This window comes from Crassostrea angulata, chromosome 1, assembly GCF_025612915.1.
Source record: "Crassostrea angulata isolate pt1a10 chromosome 1, ASM2561291v2, whole genome shotgun sequence".
Classification (NCBI taxonomy): domain Eukaryota; kingdom Metazoa; phylum Mollusca; class Bivalvia; order Ostreida; family Ostreidae; genus Magallana; species Magallana angulata.
Window position 1 is genome coordinate 45,245,004 of NC_069111.1, and position 14,535 is coordinate 45,259,538.

At 33.7% G+C, this 14,535-nt stretch overlaps 2 protein-coding genes across 2 annotated transcripts; both read left to right on the forward strand.

The window, feature by feature from the left end:
- Positions 1-704: 704 nt before the first annotated feature.
- On the forward strand, positions 705-8,225 carry LOC128192697 (uncharacterized). Its single transcript, XM_052865595.1, has 4 exons — positions 705-744; positions 5,420-5,575; positions 7,326-7,419; positions 7,775-8,225. The coding sequence occupies exons 1-4, from the start codon at positions 705-707 to the stop codon at positions 8,223-8,225; spliced, it is 741 nt and encodes a 246-aa protein (XP_052721555.1).
- A 2,332-nt stretch (positions 8,226-10,557) lies between these two features.
- On the forward strand, positions 10,558-13,354 carry LOC128192707 (uncharacterized). The gene is made up of 3 exons (XM_052865607.1): positions 10,558-10,570; positions 12,467-12,560; positions 12,916-13,354. The coding sequence occupies exons 1-3, from the start codon at positions 10,558-10,560 to the stop codon at positions 13,352-13,354; spliced, it is 546 nt and encodes a 181-aa protein (XP_052721567.1).
- The last annotated feature ends 1,181 nt before the right edge of the window (positions 13,355-14,535 follow it).

A 14,535-nucleotide genomic window follows, 5' to 3' on the forward strand; every position in this document is an offset into this window, starting at 1 on the left:
TGCCTCGAATATCCATTCTTATGGCGATGTAATTTCACTTTGCGTTTAGCAAAAGGATGGTCAACATTTTTATTAAATTTGTGTGTAATATCAAACAAAATGTCTCTTCTGTTCGTCTTAACCAACCTTTCATATATCCAGTAGTCGCGAGCTGTCACTTTAGGGGACGGCCACTTCGTTTGGTGTTTTCAACAGAGTCCCACTGAACAATACGTCTTCTTTTTAAACAAGAAATCTTAGTAAAAGGAATCCCTAATTTTTCTGCGGCCTTCTGAATAGAGTTTCCTTGTTCTAATAGCCTTCATACTACTTCTTTAACATCACTCGATAACTCTTTATCCTTCCTACCCATCCCTCTTTCAACTTCTATATTACCGGTGATAATGCAGACGAAAACAACAAGTCACAGGATGCTTTGATGTCATATGACATGTTTTGCAAAAAAAAATAAAAAATAGCAACCGGGATCCCATAGCTATTTTAAAGACGTTTCGTCGCGTACGTAAACACACCGCCGTTTTGTACAAATAGTTATTGCCTCATACTGTAATGAATATGTATTATTAAGGACATTGGAAACACTCGGGTAATCTAATGTCGTTGGTCTGTAAACAATGCTACATTTTTAACTTGAATCAAATTAAAAATAGCAGAAGTAACATTCAGAGGAGTTTCGGATCCAAAATGAATCTAAAAATGCAAACATGACACCCTCTGACATGGTCTTATGGCTATGGTACTCAGGTGACCGTCAATCCTTGTAGGCTTCTTGTTTAAAGTAAACTCAAAGCTACATGTATATACATGTACATCATACTGTGTCTGTCTTATAATATGCCATGTTTGTGATATGCTTGTAAGAAACGATATCAAAATACAATGTACATTACTTCATAACTTTCCTTACATATTATCAATATGATAAGCAATAAGATAGCTATTTTCACATCTAAGCAGATAATGGGTAAAATATAACGTCAATATTACCCCTTTTTTTTTGGGGGGGGGGGGGGTCCATTGACTCACAACAATTCATATTTTGAAAAGTTTAATCAGATTTTATCTTTAAGGTCAGTTATTTTTAATATTTTAATTTATAAAACGTCGACTACTAGTGTTTATTAATTCAATTTATTCAAAATCAGCTACCTCCACCCCTTAAAAAGTAAATTTCGTAAAAATTAGAGAAAGTTCTTCATAACCAAAAACTGGTGAAATTGAATTTTTGCTTAAATGATATTTAAAGAATCGGGGTTTTTTTCTTTCTCGTATTTAAGGATACCGATTGTGGGTTATGATGGTTAGTATGCACAAGTGCACATGTATAAATGTAGTTATTTACTGCATGTCTGATTAAGTAGTAGCAATACTGATTATAACGAGATCGGCATTGTGTTTTTATAAGTAAATCATGCCCCAAAAAAGATTAGAATGAGCCGTATCATAATCGTTGTTTTATCATTAGATAAACTTTCCATATATATATATATATATATATATATATATATATATATATATATATATATATATATATATATATATATACAGACCCTGAAACGTGCTACTACACCAGTTGCACGGTTCGGTTCGTTACGATTTATGAACGGTACGGTTCGCTTTGTGAACGGTACGGTTCGTTTTGTGAACGGTACGGTTCGCTTTGTGAACGGTACGGTACGCTTTGTGAACGGAACGGTTCGCTTCTTGCACGGTACGCTTTGCTAAAAATAGCTGCACGCTTTGTGAACGGTTTGCGCGCTTTATTAATGAGGTAGGCGTGGCCTGAACGCTTTGATTTTTCTCCATATAATTTTGTTTAGTTTTTGCCCGATCTACTTCAGCAAGGTGGTAATTATGACAAGAATTTTTCTTTTTTTATATGATATATTACAAAAGAATTTCAATCGATCTATTTAAAATCAGAACGTCCATCCGTTCCCCCGTTTTTGATACGTTGCGTGAACCGTGTACTCAGTGACAACTGGGAAGCGGGGGTAATTTTAATTTTGATCAGTCTGTTATAATTAGTATTTAATTTAGATTAATGTAATCATTCAGATTGATTAGATTAAAAGAACTGTTTGACTTTAATCCGATATATTTTTGTTAATTTAGCGAGCCTTCGATAATTTTACAAAGCATCTTGAGTTTTTATTTCTATACATGTACTTGAGTTGAAGTCATTAAATACTTCTAATCCATTTAAAATTGCTATAACATATTGCCCCGACTTTATTCCGATATTTTTTTAGTTTAGTTTCCTTTATCGTTGTCTTGATTCTCGGCTAGTTTTTATTATTCATAAATCGTATGATCATTCTTTATTGCGTACTACTGTAGTACTATTGCCGATTGCTTTAGTGAATAGACGATGTAAAAGTAATGGATAGATAAGAAATCTTGAAATCAACTGTTATTTAGTTTTTTGACACGAATTTTTATTCATTTAAATATTAATTGTATGCTTTTCTGCACTTGTTTGTATACATAGATCATACCTACATCTAACCCAACATCGCCTCTCTTATCTGAACTAAGATCGCGTGTATAGTCAAAATATGACTATTAGTTTTTGTTTTTCCGTTAAACTATACATGTTCATGTAACATATTTCATACGATATGTACACAACTGGATATACACAACAAGTCAATAACTTTTATTTATATAATGGCGATATTTATCATTCTGTTGAACAAGTGTCCGCTCTTCACTGTATGCATGCCATTTAACTGACGTTTTACAAATGCTGACTAACCTGTTTATATTTTATTTACCTTTTTACACACATACTTGTTGTAAACAGGACACGAAAAAATACCCGGTAATCAACAAATGAATGTTAAAAGTTATAAATATATAAGAATTTATCTAGTAACAAAAATAATACGACAGCGAGGGAAAACGACTCTGATCGCCAGTACATGAATTATAATCATGAAATCGGAGAGAAATTATTGTTGAATAATTTTAAATAGGAACACTCTTTTCAATAGGGATATAAGAAATCATAAAACAAAAACGTTTTATTCGATAATTTTCTTCTAGCCATATAGGAGGAGCCAAGTAGCACGCAGCGCGTGGCGTGATCTGTACTGTTATACTTAAACTGATTGACAGGCGAAGCACGTGGAGTCCTGAGATAAAATCCCGCTCAAATGACCAACTATAGAAACCTAAAGCGAAATTTTAAATAATAAAGTTCAGTGATAAAATTTTAATTTAAGTATTATAATCAACACACAAGTTCTCTCTCTCTCTCTCTCTCTCTCTCTCTCTCTCTCTCTCTCTCTCTCTCTCTCTCTCTCTCTCTCTCTCTCTCTCTCTGAGGGTGTATGTGATTGTGTGCAAACCATTTGGAATTATTAGATTTTTATTTGTATGAATTGAATTCATTTATTTTAGACTCATGGTTTTCACAACGATTTCAACACAATGACTAAAAGTTTGTACAGCGGACGATGTACATATAGATTGATCTCGACGGTTAAAATTTCGACGCTATTTCACATCACACATATAAGATTGAAAATAAATTTTAAAAGAGCTGTGTTTGTGCTTACATGTACTTGTTATCTCATTCAACTATTTATGATTTAATTAATCATTTTTTTTTGTACATTAATGTACCCGGTAAATGATATTTTTATCGCAAGTTAATATGTGAAAATCCCGCATGTATAGAGTCGCTGAATTGTTCCACGGATCCACGCGCCGATAGTCTTTCGTGTAGTTGTTTGTGTCCATTTCTACAGACGGTTCTTTTGTTTTTTAGAGATTAAGAAAAGCCATGAAACTAACAAAGTAGAAGTAAGATATATTCAGACTATACACACGACAGATTGTGATGAGTAACCTAACAGGTGCCCGTGGAAAGGTGTGAATACCGGCATCTCGTGTACACCTATTTAAGCGTCCAAATATACAGAGTTAGTTGTAAAGTACAATAACTGCTAAAAACCAAAGAAAGACAATAACACCTGTTGTGTATAGAACCAAAGATCAGCTTCTGTACACGTGTTTCGCACCAGTGATTTTTGTTCATGTGAAATCACGACGCCATAACCAGCTATGCGGGAAATAAAGTTGAAAGTTATTTTATGGAATGTGTGTACTTTTTTTCCGTTCAATGCTTGCATTTAATGCATTAAGATTTTGTACATGTATTTATTCACAATTCATCATACATGTATGAGTGATTTTTTGTTTATTTATCGGTACATAAATAACTCAAGAACAAATCACTCGAGTCACCAGTAATATGTGGTTGTCATTTACATTTTCTGGGTCTGCGTAACTTAAGTCGACATTTTTTTTTAATTTAAAAAGAATATAAAATTATATATAGATATATTTCAACCTTGTTTAGCCATAGTGTATATATATATTTCTCAACAAACGCTACTTTTCTAACGTTTCGGGTAACGATCTCTCTCTCTCTCTCTCTCTCTCTCTCTCTCTCTCCCGAGAATCACTTAAAGCTATGTAAAGTCCAGTATGTACCCAATGTTTCAAACATTTCATAAAAATAATCAAAATAGTATAACCACGGATTGTGTGAACGTTAATAGTTTACAATGTTTAAGAAATCGGCGATGCAAGTTTTGTCGAAAAACAAAGAAATGGTTACAGTCTAAGAAAGGAAATATTTTTGTGACTGTTTTAATAAGAATAACAGTTTTAAATCTTAGTATGTGTTATCTAATCCCGTATAAAAAATCTGGCAAAATATTGAACTTATCTGGTCAGCGATAATCTCCGTCCGTATTCATCGAAAGACATTAGGTCAATAAGCCATATATGGAAGTTGCACGCTTATTGCACGGTACGGTACGCTTTTCTGTCCGTCTGGAGGCGGGTCTTGCATAAATTATCTTGCACGCTTTTTGCACGGTACGGTTCGCTTTGTGAACGGTACGGTTCGCTTTGTGAACGGTACGGTTCGTTTTGTGAACGGTACGGTACGCTTTGTGAACGGTACGGTTCGTTTTGTGAACGGTACGGTTCGTTTCTTGCACGGAACGGTACGGTTCGTTTTAATGGTGTAGTAGCACGTTTCAGGGTCTGTATATATATATATTGAAACACAATAAAATCCACAGTGGTCGGCGAGTTATAGATAAAAATTAAATAAGAAAACACGAAAAACGTTCAATATAGCTTAAGCGCTTTCATTTTAAAATCTTCAGAAGCTATATAATAGCTTAAGCGCTTTCATTTTAAAATCTTCAGAAGCTATATAATATATATAGCTTCTGAAGATTTTAAAATGAAAGCGCTTAAGCTATATTGAACGTTTTTCGTGTTTTCTTATTTAATTTTTATCTATATATATATATATATATATATATATATATATATATATATATATATATATATATATATATATATATATATATAAGCAACGAATGTAATTCAGGCTCATACATTCAATATAACGGATCAGAGGGCACTTTGACCACTATGGACCGATCATCTGGAGACATCTCGTCATCTAAAGTACCATCCGTAGAAGTCACAGCGACTACTACAGTTAAATATTCTGACCTTAACTCCAAGAATGAAGAATTTAATGGTATTTATTGTTTTTAGAGAATTTGCTTATAGTAAAGTTACTCGGTTCAAATCTAGCGTACATTCTTATGTGCCATAAATAATCAATTTTTACAACGGGTGGCACTGTAGCTCACAGGACGTCTATCCGAATTTTTTTCAGACTCGAAGCTACAGACCTGCAACTAAGATATTATAACAATATCTTGGTTAGATGTATTGTTTTTTGTTTGTTAACAGATTGACCTTGTATAACCATCAGAAAATTATTTATTCAATATCTTATACATGTGTTATTGTCTTGAGCAATATGGTTTCATTAACGGACGACAAATTATTAAAGACCACATATGTTTTAGCTTGCTTGCAATTATTAGATCACCTGTGCATTAAGCTCAAGTGAGCTTTTTCTAATAACATATTGTCTATCGTCCGTCTGTCTGTCCGTAAACTTTTCACATTTTCAACATCTTCTCCAGAACCACTGAGCCAATTTCAACCAAACTTTGCGCAAAGCACCCGTAGCTGTGAAAAGGAAAATAATTTAAAGTTATTGAAAACTTATGAGGAATTCTCAAAAATCTTCTCCCAAGAACCATTTGGCCATTAGATTTCGATGGAAGCATCCTCAGGTAAAATAGATTCAAAGTTGTGAAACCTATTACCCTTGGGGGAAGGGTGGGGCCACAATGGGGTGTCAAACTTTTACATATGTATAAGGTAAATCTTTTAAAAATCTTCCCAGAAACTAATCAGACAGAAAAGCTGAAACTTTTGTGGAAGTTTGTGATGTAAGATTTTAAAAGATTAGTGCGATTGTTTCTCGACTTGTTGCAATACTGTTGTTGTCATAGGCAAAAATCCCATCGTGAGCCCTGGACCGGTAAATGTCCGAGTGAAAATAAACTGGCGACTTCGACAGAATAATGACGTATATCTCCGCTATTTTAAGACCCATCAACTTCAATTTCGGCATGAGCGTATCTCAGACATTACTTTTCGGAAAAAAACATGCATATTGTTTGTGTTTTAAAAATTAATTGATTTATTAGGCTTTTGAAGCGAGCTGGTAGTTTTTATCTGGGTAAGAGTTCGACCCCTTTCTTTATTTATGGTTACATTGAAATTAATGTTAAAACGGGCTTGTCCCCTGTTAATATATATAGAGAAAAAACTTTAAAAATCTTTTTTTTTTTAAACATTGGCCTAGAAAAGCTGTAACTTTAGCGAAAGTAACCTCAGATAATATAAATTCAAATTTGTTCAATTCAAAATCTTAAGGATTAAGGTGGGGCCACATTGGGGATCAATTTTTACAAACGAAAACATTTTAATTATTGACTAAAACTGAAATGTTATTATATATGGTTTTACTTATACTTATGCAAGCATTTTGACAGATTGCCGATTCTTTAAAATTGTTAAGAATTTGGACTCCGAACGATTCTTGGTCCTCACAAGGGGCTTAGAGTTTTACGTAGGATTATATAAACAATTGTTTAGGATCTTTTTGAGAACAGCAATGCTCAACATGTGATTTGACGATAAAATCATCATGTTACAAAAGTGGCTTGATTATCAAATTATTATTTTATCATTAAGAATATCCAGAGGGAAATAGATTTTATCTAAACAGGGTCTACATGTATTTTACTACATTATCTTGATAGTTTGTATTATTACTCCATTAAGCTGATTTAATCCTCAGGTGAGCCATGTGGCCCATGGGCCTCTTGTTTTACAATGTTGTTAGCAAAAGCGTCCCTTTTTAGATACTGTTGGAGCCATTGTCGGTTTGTTTGTTGCTGTCTTCGCATTGACCTCTTTGACTCTTCTCTTGTGGTTTTACAGAAAAAAACGTAAACGGTTAGTCCTATTGAGATTCATAATGCTAATGCTAAAGCCGAATAAAGATTTCATACTCTAGATCCCTGAAAAATTCAATTACCATTGAATGAATGTATCAGCATTGGGTTCTGTTTGGTTAATGGTTATACATATTTGTTTCTTAAAAACCTGCGGAAGTTGTTTTTTAAAACTCGAAAATTGTAAAGTTATGATTGCACTTGCCAATTATTGTGATTATCCCTATGGTAACAGGGACGCATATACGAACTGCTATACTAAATATGTACGTCCCAGATGATATGAACACCTTACAATCGTTACTCAATACATGAATTATGTATGTTTTAAAAATGGTAACTTACTTTTGTGCTAGCGAGTTACCTGCTTCTTCCCAGAATGATGCTCGGCAACAACAGACGTCTCAAACAGTCATTAATACATATAATGATATGGTGCTTGTATCTGGTACAAACCGGAACCAGAATGACGTCGTCTTCACAACTTTAACTACAACTACAACGAATGATGTTCGTAATGATGATATCTATGTAGAAAATAAAGAGGGAGAGTATGACCATTTACATTCATCTCGTCCAAAACAAGTTGTATCAGAAATGGAAAATGAGAGATATGCAACATCTACTGAGCTGGAAGATGTTTCTTACTCTACAGTTAGAAAAAGCAGGAACACTGTTCCAGATTGTGATAACGAGTACGATAGCATGGCGGCGTCTTTAGACAACAATTTCCGATCAGTTGCCAATCCGGACTACGAATTTACCAGTCAAGCCAAAGAAAAGGTTGTTAGCGTAAACCATGTGTGATTTTTGAAATATGCATTTAGTGCTCAATCAGTTGCTTCATAAAGCAGTACTACTCTTCATATTAAAGATACATTGTAACTATGGTTAAAATACATATCAAAAGTCAAGATTTATTTGTTTAAACTTATGTATAAAATGTTTTGGTAATATTTTATTGTGTCTTCTTATTTATAGAGCTTATTGATATACATGCTTTTAAGGAGGACCAAGTTTAATTTGTTTTAAACTTGTTTTTTTTTTCTTAATAAATGGCTTAATGACAATTTGCTATACATGTCATAATGCAATACAATAGAAATAATAAAACTTCTTTAATGAACGTTTAGATATACAACTCGATATTTTGTGATGACTAAATTTGAGAAATTCCAAACCTAAGTATACACATTTGTCTAAAATATTTAAATTTTTGTTTCTCTGGTTCCTCATTGTTATTATCTCTTCACCGAAATTTATTTTTTTGATTCTGAATGCTACATAAAATATTATAATGTATTAAATTTTCGTATATCATGAATTTCTTTGTTCCATCTAATTATCAAATGTTTCGATGGAATAACAGATGTTAAATAATACAAAAAGTATTTCATTCCTAAAAACCACTTGAGCTTTTCTAATCATCAGTTGTCCGTCGTCCGTCTGTCTATTCGTCTGCTTGGCACAAAGTATCCTTTGAGGAAAGTTATTTTATTTTTTTTATTTTTTAATGGAGAACCACACTCTCTTCCAAAGGGAGATGCGTTTAATTAAGAGGAATTGAAAACTTGTTGGTAGTTTTTTTTTCCAAATCTTCTTACAAAACTGCACTTGGCTTAAAAAGCTTAAAATTGTGTGGAAGCATTAGCAACACTATCAACACTCTCGTTTGAAGTCATCGTTTCGTAAGTTCTATGGTCGAAACAACGAACTAGTCAGCAAATACAATCTTCCACTGGGTCGCATGCTGTCTGACGTTTTTCATACTAATTGTTGTTGTCTACGGACTTTTCCGTTTTTTTCTGATCACGACAGAGCACACGGCGGAAATGACCGGTCAGCAGAGGATGCTCACTCCTCCAAGGCACCTGATCATACCTCTATCTTTTTAGAGGTCCGTGTTGATCTGCCTTGAATTTGTATTACGTTTGATGAATTTTTTAGATGGTTGACAGCTTGTTATTGTCATTTTTTCATTATCAGGTAGTGTAAATTTAAGTTTTTTAAATCATTATCCCCAATTGTAGAATTAGGCTATAATGAAGTGTTGAATTTAAACATAGTAATAATTGTAGAAATTTTTGATAAATCTCTTCAAAAACCTATTGGACTTATACAATGTAAGCTGAAATTTATGGCAGTACCAAGGTGGCATTTTTGCATCTGTGTGTCTCACCTGACAGTTGAGATATTGACAGTTGATATATTTACATGTACCTTTAAAATTTAATATCCCGTTGGAAAAAATTAACTCTGATAGAAAAAAAAATATTTTTCCTTCAGGAAATACTAAAAGTCCTATAGCAATTTCAAAAGTCCAGCTGGAATTAAATTTTCAATAGGAGAAAAGTATTCCCAAATGACTTTAGTTCAAACAGGGACATCGGCGGTACTTTGTCTGTGTCATAATTGTCTGGCACATTGTTAATTAGTAAGAGGAAGACCCAGCCTCTTTTTAGCTCACCTGAGCTGAAAGCTCAAGTGAGCTATTCTGATCACATTTTGTCTGTCGTCCGTCTGTCTGTCCGTCCTTCCGTCTGTCTGTAAACTTTTCACATTTTCAACATCTTCTCAAGAACCACTGGGCCAATTTCAACCAAACTTGGGACAAATCATCCTTAACCTAAGGGGATACAAAGTTGTGAAAATTAAGGACCACGCCCTTTTGCAAATGGAGATAATAAGGAATTTATGAAAATTTTCGAGATATTTAAAATCTTCTTCTCATGAACCAAAAGACCAGGAAAGCTGAAACTTGTGTGAAAGCATCCCAAGGTAGTGTAGATTCAAAGTTATGAAAATCATGACCCCAGGGGTAGGTTGGGGCCACAATGGGGGTCGAAGTTTAACATAGGAATATATACTAGGGTAAATCTTTAAAAATCTTCTTCTCAGAAACTAATCAGCCAGCAAAGCTGAAACTTGTGTGAAAGCATCCTCAGGTAGTGTAGATTCAAAGTTGAGAAAATCATGACCCCCGGGGTTAGGGTGGGGCCACAATGGGGCGTCGAAGTTTTACATAGGAATACATGAAGTAAATCTTTAAAAATCTCCTTCTCAGAAACTTATCAGCCAGGAAAGCTGAAACTTGTGTGAAAGCATCCTCAGGTAGTGTAGATTTAAAGGTGTGAAAAACATGAACCCCGGGGGTAGGATTTGGCCATAATGGGGAGTCGAAGTTTTACATATGAATATATAGAGTAAATCTTTAAAAATCTTCTTCTCATGAACCATTAGACCAGGAAAGCTGACACTTGTGTGGAAGCATCCTCAGGTAGTGTAGATTCAAAGTTATGAAAATCAAGACCCCCGGGGGTAGGGTGGGGCCACAATGGGGGTCGAAGTTTAACATAGGAATATATACTAGGGTAAATCTTTAAAAATCTTCTTCTCAGAAACTAATCAGCCAGCAAAGCTGAAACTTGTGTGGAAGAATCCTCAGGTAGTGTAAACTCAAAGTTGTGAAAATCATGACCCTTGGGGGTAGGGTGGGGCTACAATGGGGGAGGGGTCGAAGTTTAACATATGAATATATAGTATAAATCTTTAACAATTTTCCTTCTCAGAAACTATTCAGCCAGCAAAGCTGAAACTTGTATGGAAGCATCCTCAGGTAGTGTAGATACAAAATTGTGAAAACCATGACCCCAGGGGGTAGGGCAGGGCCACAATGGGGGGTCAAAGTTTAACAAAGGAATATATAGAATAAATCTTTAAAAATCTTCTTCTCAGAAACTAATCAGCCAGATGATTCTTTATAATTGTTAAGAATTTGGCCCCAGGACAATTCTTTGGCCTCACAAGAAGGTTCAGATTTGATGTAGGTTTATATCCCATATATAAACTATTGTTAAGGATCTTTTTGAGAACTGCAATACTCAACATATGATATGACTATATAATCATCCTGTTAAAAAAGGGACTAATGATTATAAACATAAGAATATCCAGGGGGAAAATGGATTTTATTTATACAGGATCTACATGTATTATTGTACATTGTCCAGATAGTTTGTATTATGACTCCATTAAGCTGATTTTATCATACCTATTGTTCCTCAGGTGAGCGATGTGGCCCATGGGCCTTTTGTTAAGAGGGAAGTACTGTAGCCGATTTCTTAGATGACGAAATTTTACCTAATAAACTTATATACACTGTTTAACATTAAAATTAATTTTGCTGATTACAAAGAAAACACACACCACAAGCTGACTAGAACCGACTTTGTCAACAAAATCATTAAAATGAAAAACATTATTTCAATTGTATATTTAGAATACTAATACATTAATGCATTAAATAAATATTTTAAATCAAAATGTTTTTTGCGAAGTACATGTAGTGTTAATAAATTATATAATGTTAAGAATTATTTCTTTATTTATGGTTACATTGAAATTAATGTTAAAACGGGCTTGTCCCCTGTTAATATATATAGAGAAAAAACTTTAAAAATCTTTTTTTTTTTAAACATTGGCCTAGAAAAGCTGTAACTTTAGCGAAAGTAACCTCAGATAATATAAATTCAAATTTGTTCAATTCAAAATCTTAAGGATTAAGGTGGGGCCACATTGGGGATCAATTTTTACAAACGAAAACATTTTAATTATTGACTAAAACTGAAATGTTATTATATATGGTTTTACTTATACTTATGCAAGCATTTTGACAGATTGCCGATTCTTTAAAATTGTTAAGAATTTGGACTCCGAACGATTCTTGGTCCTCACAAGGGGCTTAGAGTTTTACGTAGGATTATATAAACAATTGTTTAGGATCTTTTTGAGAACAGCAATGCTCAACATGTGATTTGACGATAAAATCATCATGTTACAAAAGTGGCTTGATTATCAAATTATTATTTTATCATTAAGAATATCCAGAGGGAAATAGATTTTATCTAAATAGGGTCTACATGTATTTTACTACATTATCTTGATAGTTTGTATTATTACTCCATTAAGCTGATTTAATCCTCAGGTGAGCCATGTGGCCCATGGGCCTCTTGTTTTACAATGTTGTTAGCAAAAGCGTCCCTTTTTAGATACTGTTGGAGCCATTGTCGGTTTGTTTGTTGCTGTCTTCGCATTGACCTCTTTGACTCTTCTCTTGTGGTTTTACAGAAAAAAACGTAAACGGTTAGTCTTATTGAGATTCATAATGCTAATGCTAAAGCCGAATAAAGATTTCATACTCTAGATCCCTGAAAAATTCAATTACCATTGAATGAATGTATCAGCATTGGGTTCTGTTTGGTTAATGGTTATACATATTTGTTTCTTAAAAACCTGCGGAAGTTGTTTTTTAAAACTCGAAAATTGTAAAGTTATGATTGCACTTGCCAATTATTGTGATTATCCCTATGGTAACAGGGACGCATATACGAACTGCTATACTAAATATGTACGTCCCAGATGATATGAACACCTTACAATCGTTACTCAATACATGAATTATGTATGTTTTAAAAATGGTAACTTACTTTTGTGCTAGCGAGTTACCTGCTTCTTCCCAGAATGATGCTCGGCAACAACAGACGTCTCAAACAGTCATTAATACATATAATGATATGGTGCTTGTATCTGGTACAAACCGGAACCAGAATGACGTCGTCTTCACAACTTTAACTACAACTACAACGAATGATGTTCGTAATGATGATATCTATGTAGAAAATAAAGAGGGAGAGTATGACCATTTACATTCATCTCGTCCAAAACAAGTTGTATCAGAAATGGAAAATGAGAGATATGCAACATCTACTGAGCTGGAAGATGTTTCTTACTCTACAGTTAGAAAAAGCAGGAACTCTGTTCCAGATTGTGATAACGAGTACGATAGCATGGCGGCGTCTTTAGACAACAATTTCCGATCAGTTGCCAATCCGGACTACGAATTTACCAGTCAAGCCAAGAAAAGGTTGTTAGCGTAAACCATGTGTGATTTTTGAAAGATGCATTTAGTGCTCAATCAGTTGCTTCATAAAGCAGTACTACTCTTCATATTAAAGATACATTGTAACTATGGTTAAAATACATATCAAAAGTCAAGATTTATTTGTTTAAACTTATGTATAAAATGTTTTGGTAATATTTTATTGTGTCTTCTTATTTATAGAGCTTATTGATATACATGCTTTTAAGGAGGACCAAGTTTAATTTGTTTTAAACTTGTTTTTTTTTCTTAATAAATGGCTTAATGACAATTTGCTATACATGTCATAATGCAATACAATAAAAATAATAAAACTTCTTTAATGAACGTTTAGATATACAACTCGATATTTTGTGATGACTAAATTTGAGAAATTCCAAACCTAAGTATACACATTTGTCAAAAATATTTAAATTTTTGTTTCTCTGGTTCCTCATTGTTATTATCTCTTCACCGAAATTTATTCTTTTGATTCTGAATGCTACATAAAATATTATAATGTATTAAATTTTCGTATATCATGAATTTCTTTGTTCCATCTAATTATCAAATGTTTCGATGGAATAACAGATGTTAAATAATACAAAAAGTATTTCATTCCTAAAAACCACTTGAGCTTTTCTAATCATCAGTTGTCCGTCGTCCGTCTGTCTATTCGTCTGCTTGGCACAAAGTATCCTTTGAGGAAAGTTATTTTATTTTTTTTATTTTTTAATGGAGAACCACACTCTCTTCCAAAGGGAGATGCGTTTAATTAAGAGGAATTGAAAACTTGTTGGTAGTTTTTTTTTCCAAATCTTCTTACAAAACTGCACTTGGCTTAAAAAGCTTAAAATTGTGTGGAAGCATTAGCAACACTATCAACACTCTCGTTTGAAGTCATCGTTTCGTAAGTTCTATGGTCGAAACAACGAACTAGTCAGCAAATACAATCTTCCACTGGGTCGCATGCTGTCTGACGTTTTTCATACTAATTGTTGTTGTCTACGGACTTTTCCGTTTTTTTCTGATCACGACAGAGCACACGGCGGAAGTGACCGGTCAGCAGAGGATGCTCACTCCTCCAAGGCACCTGATCATACCTCTATCTTTTTAGAGGTCCGTGTTGATCTGCCTTGAATTTGTATTACGTTTGATGAATTTTTTAGATGGTTGACAGCTTGTTATTGTCATTTTTTC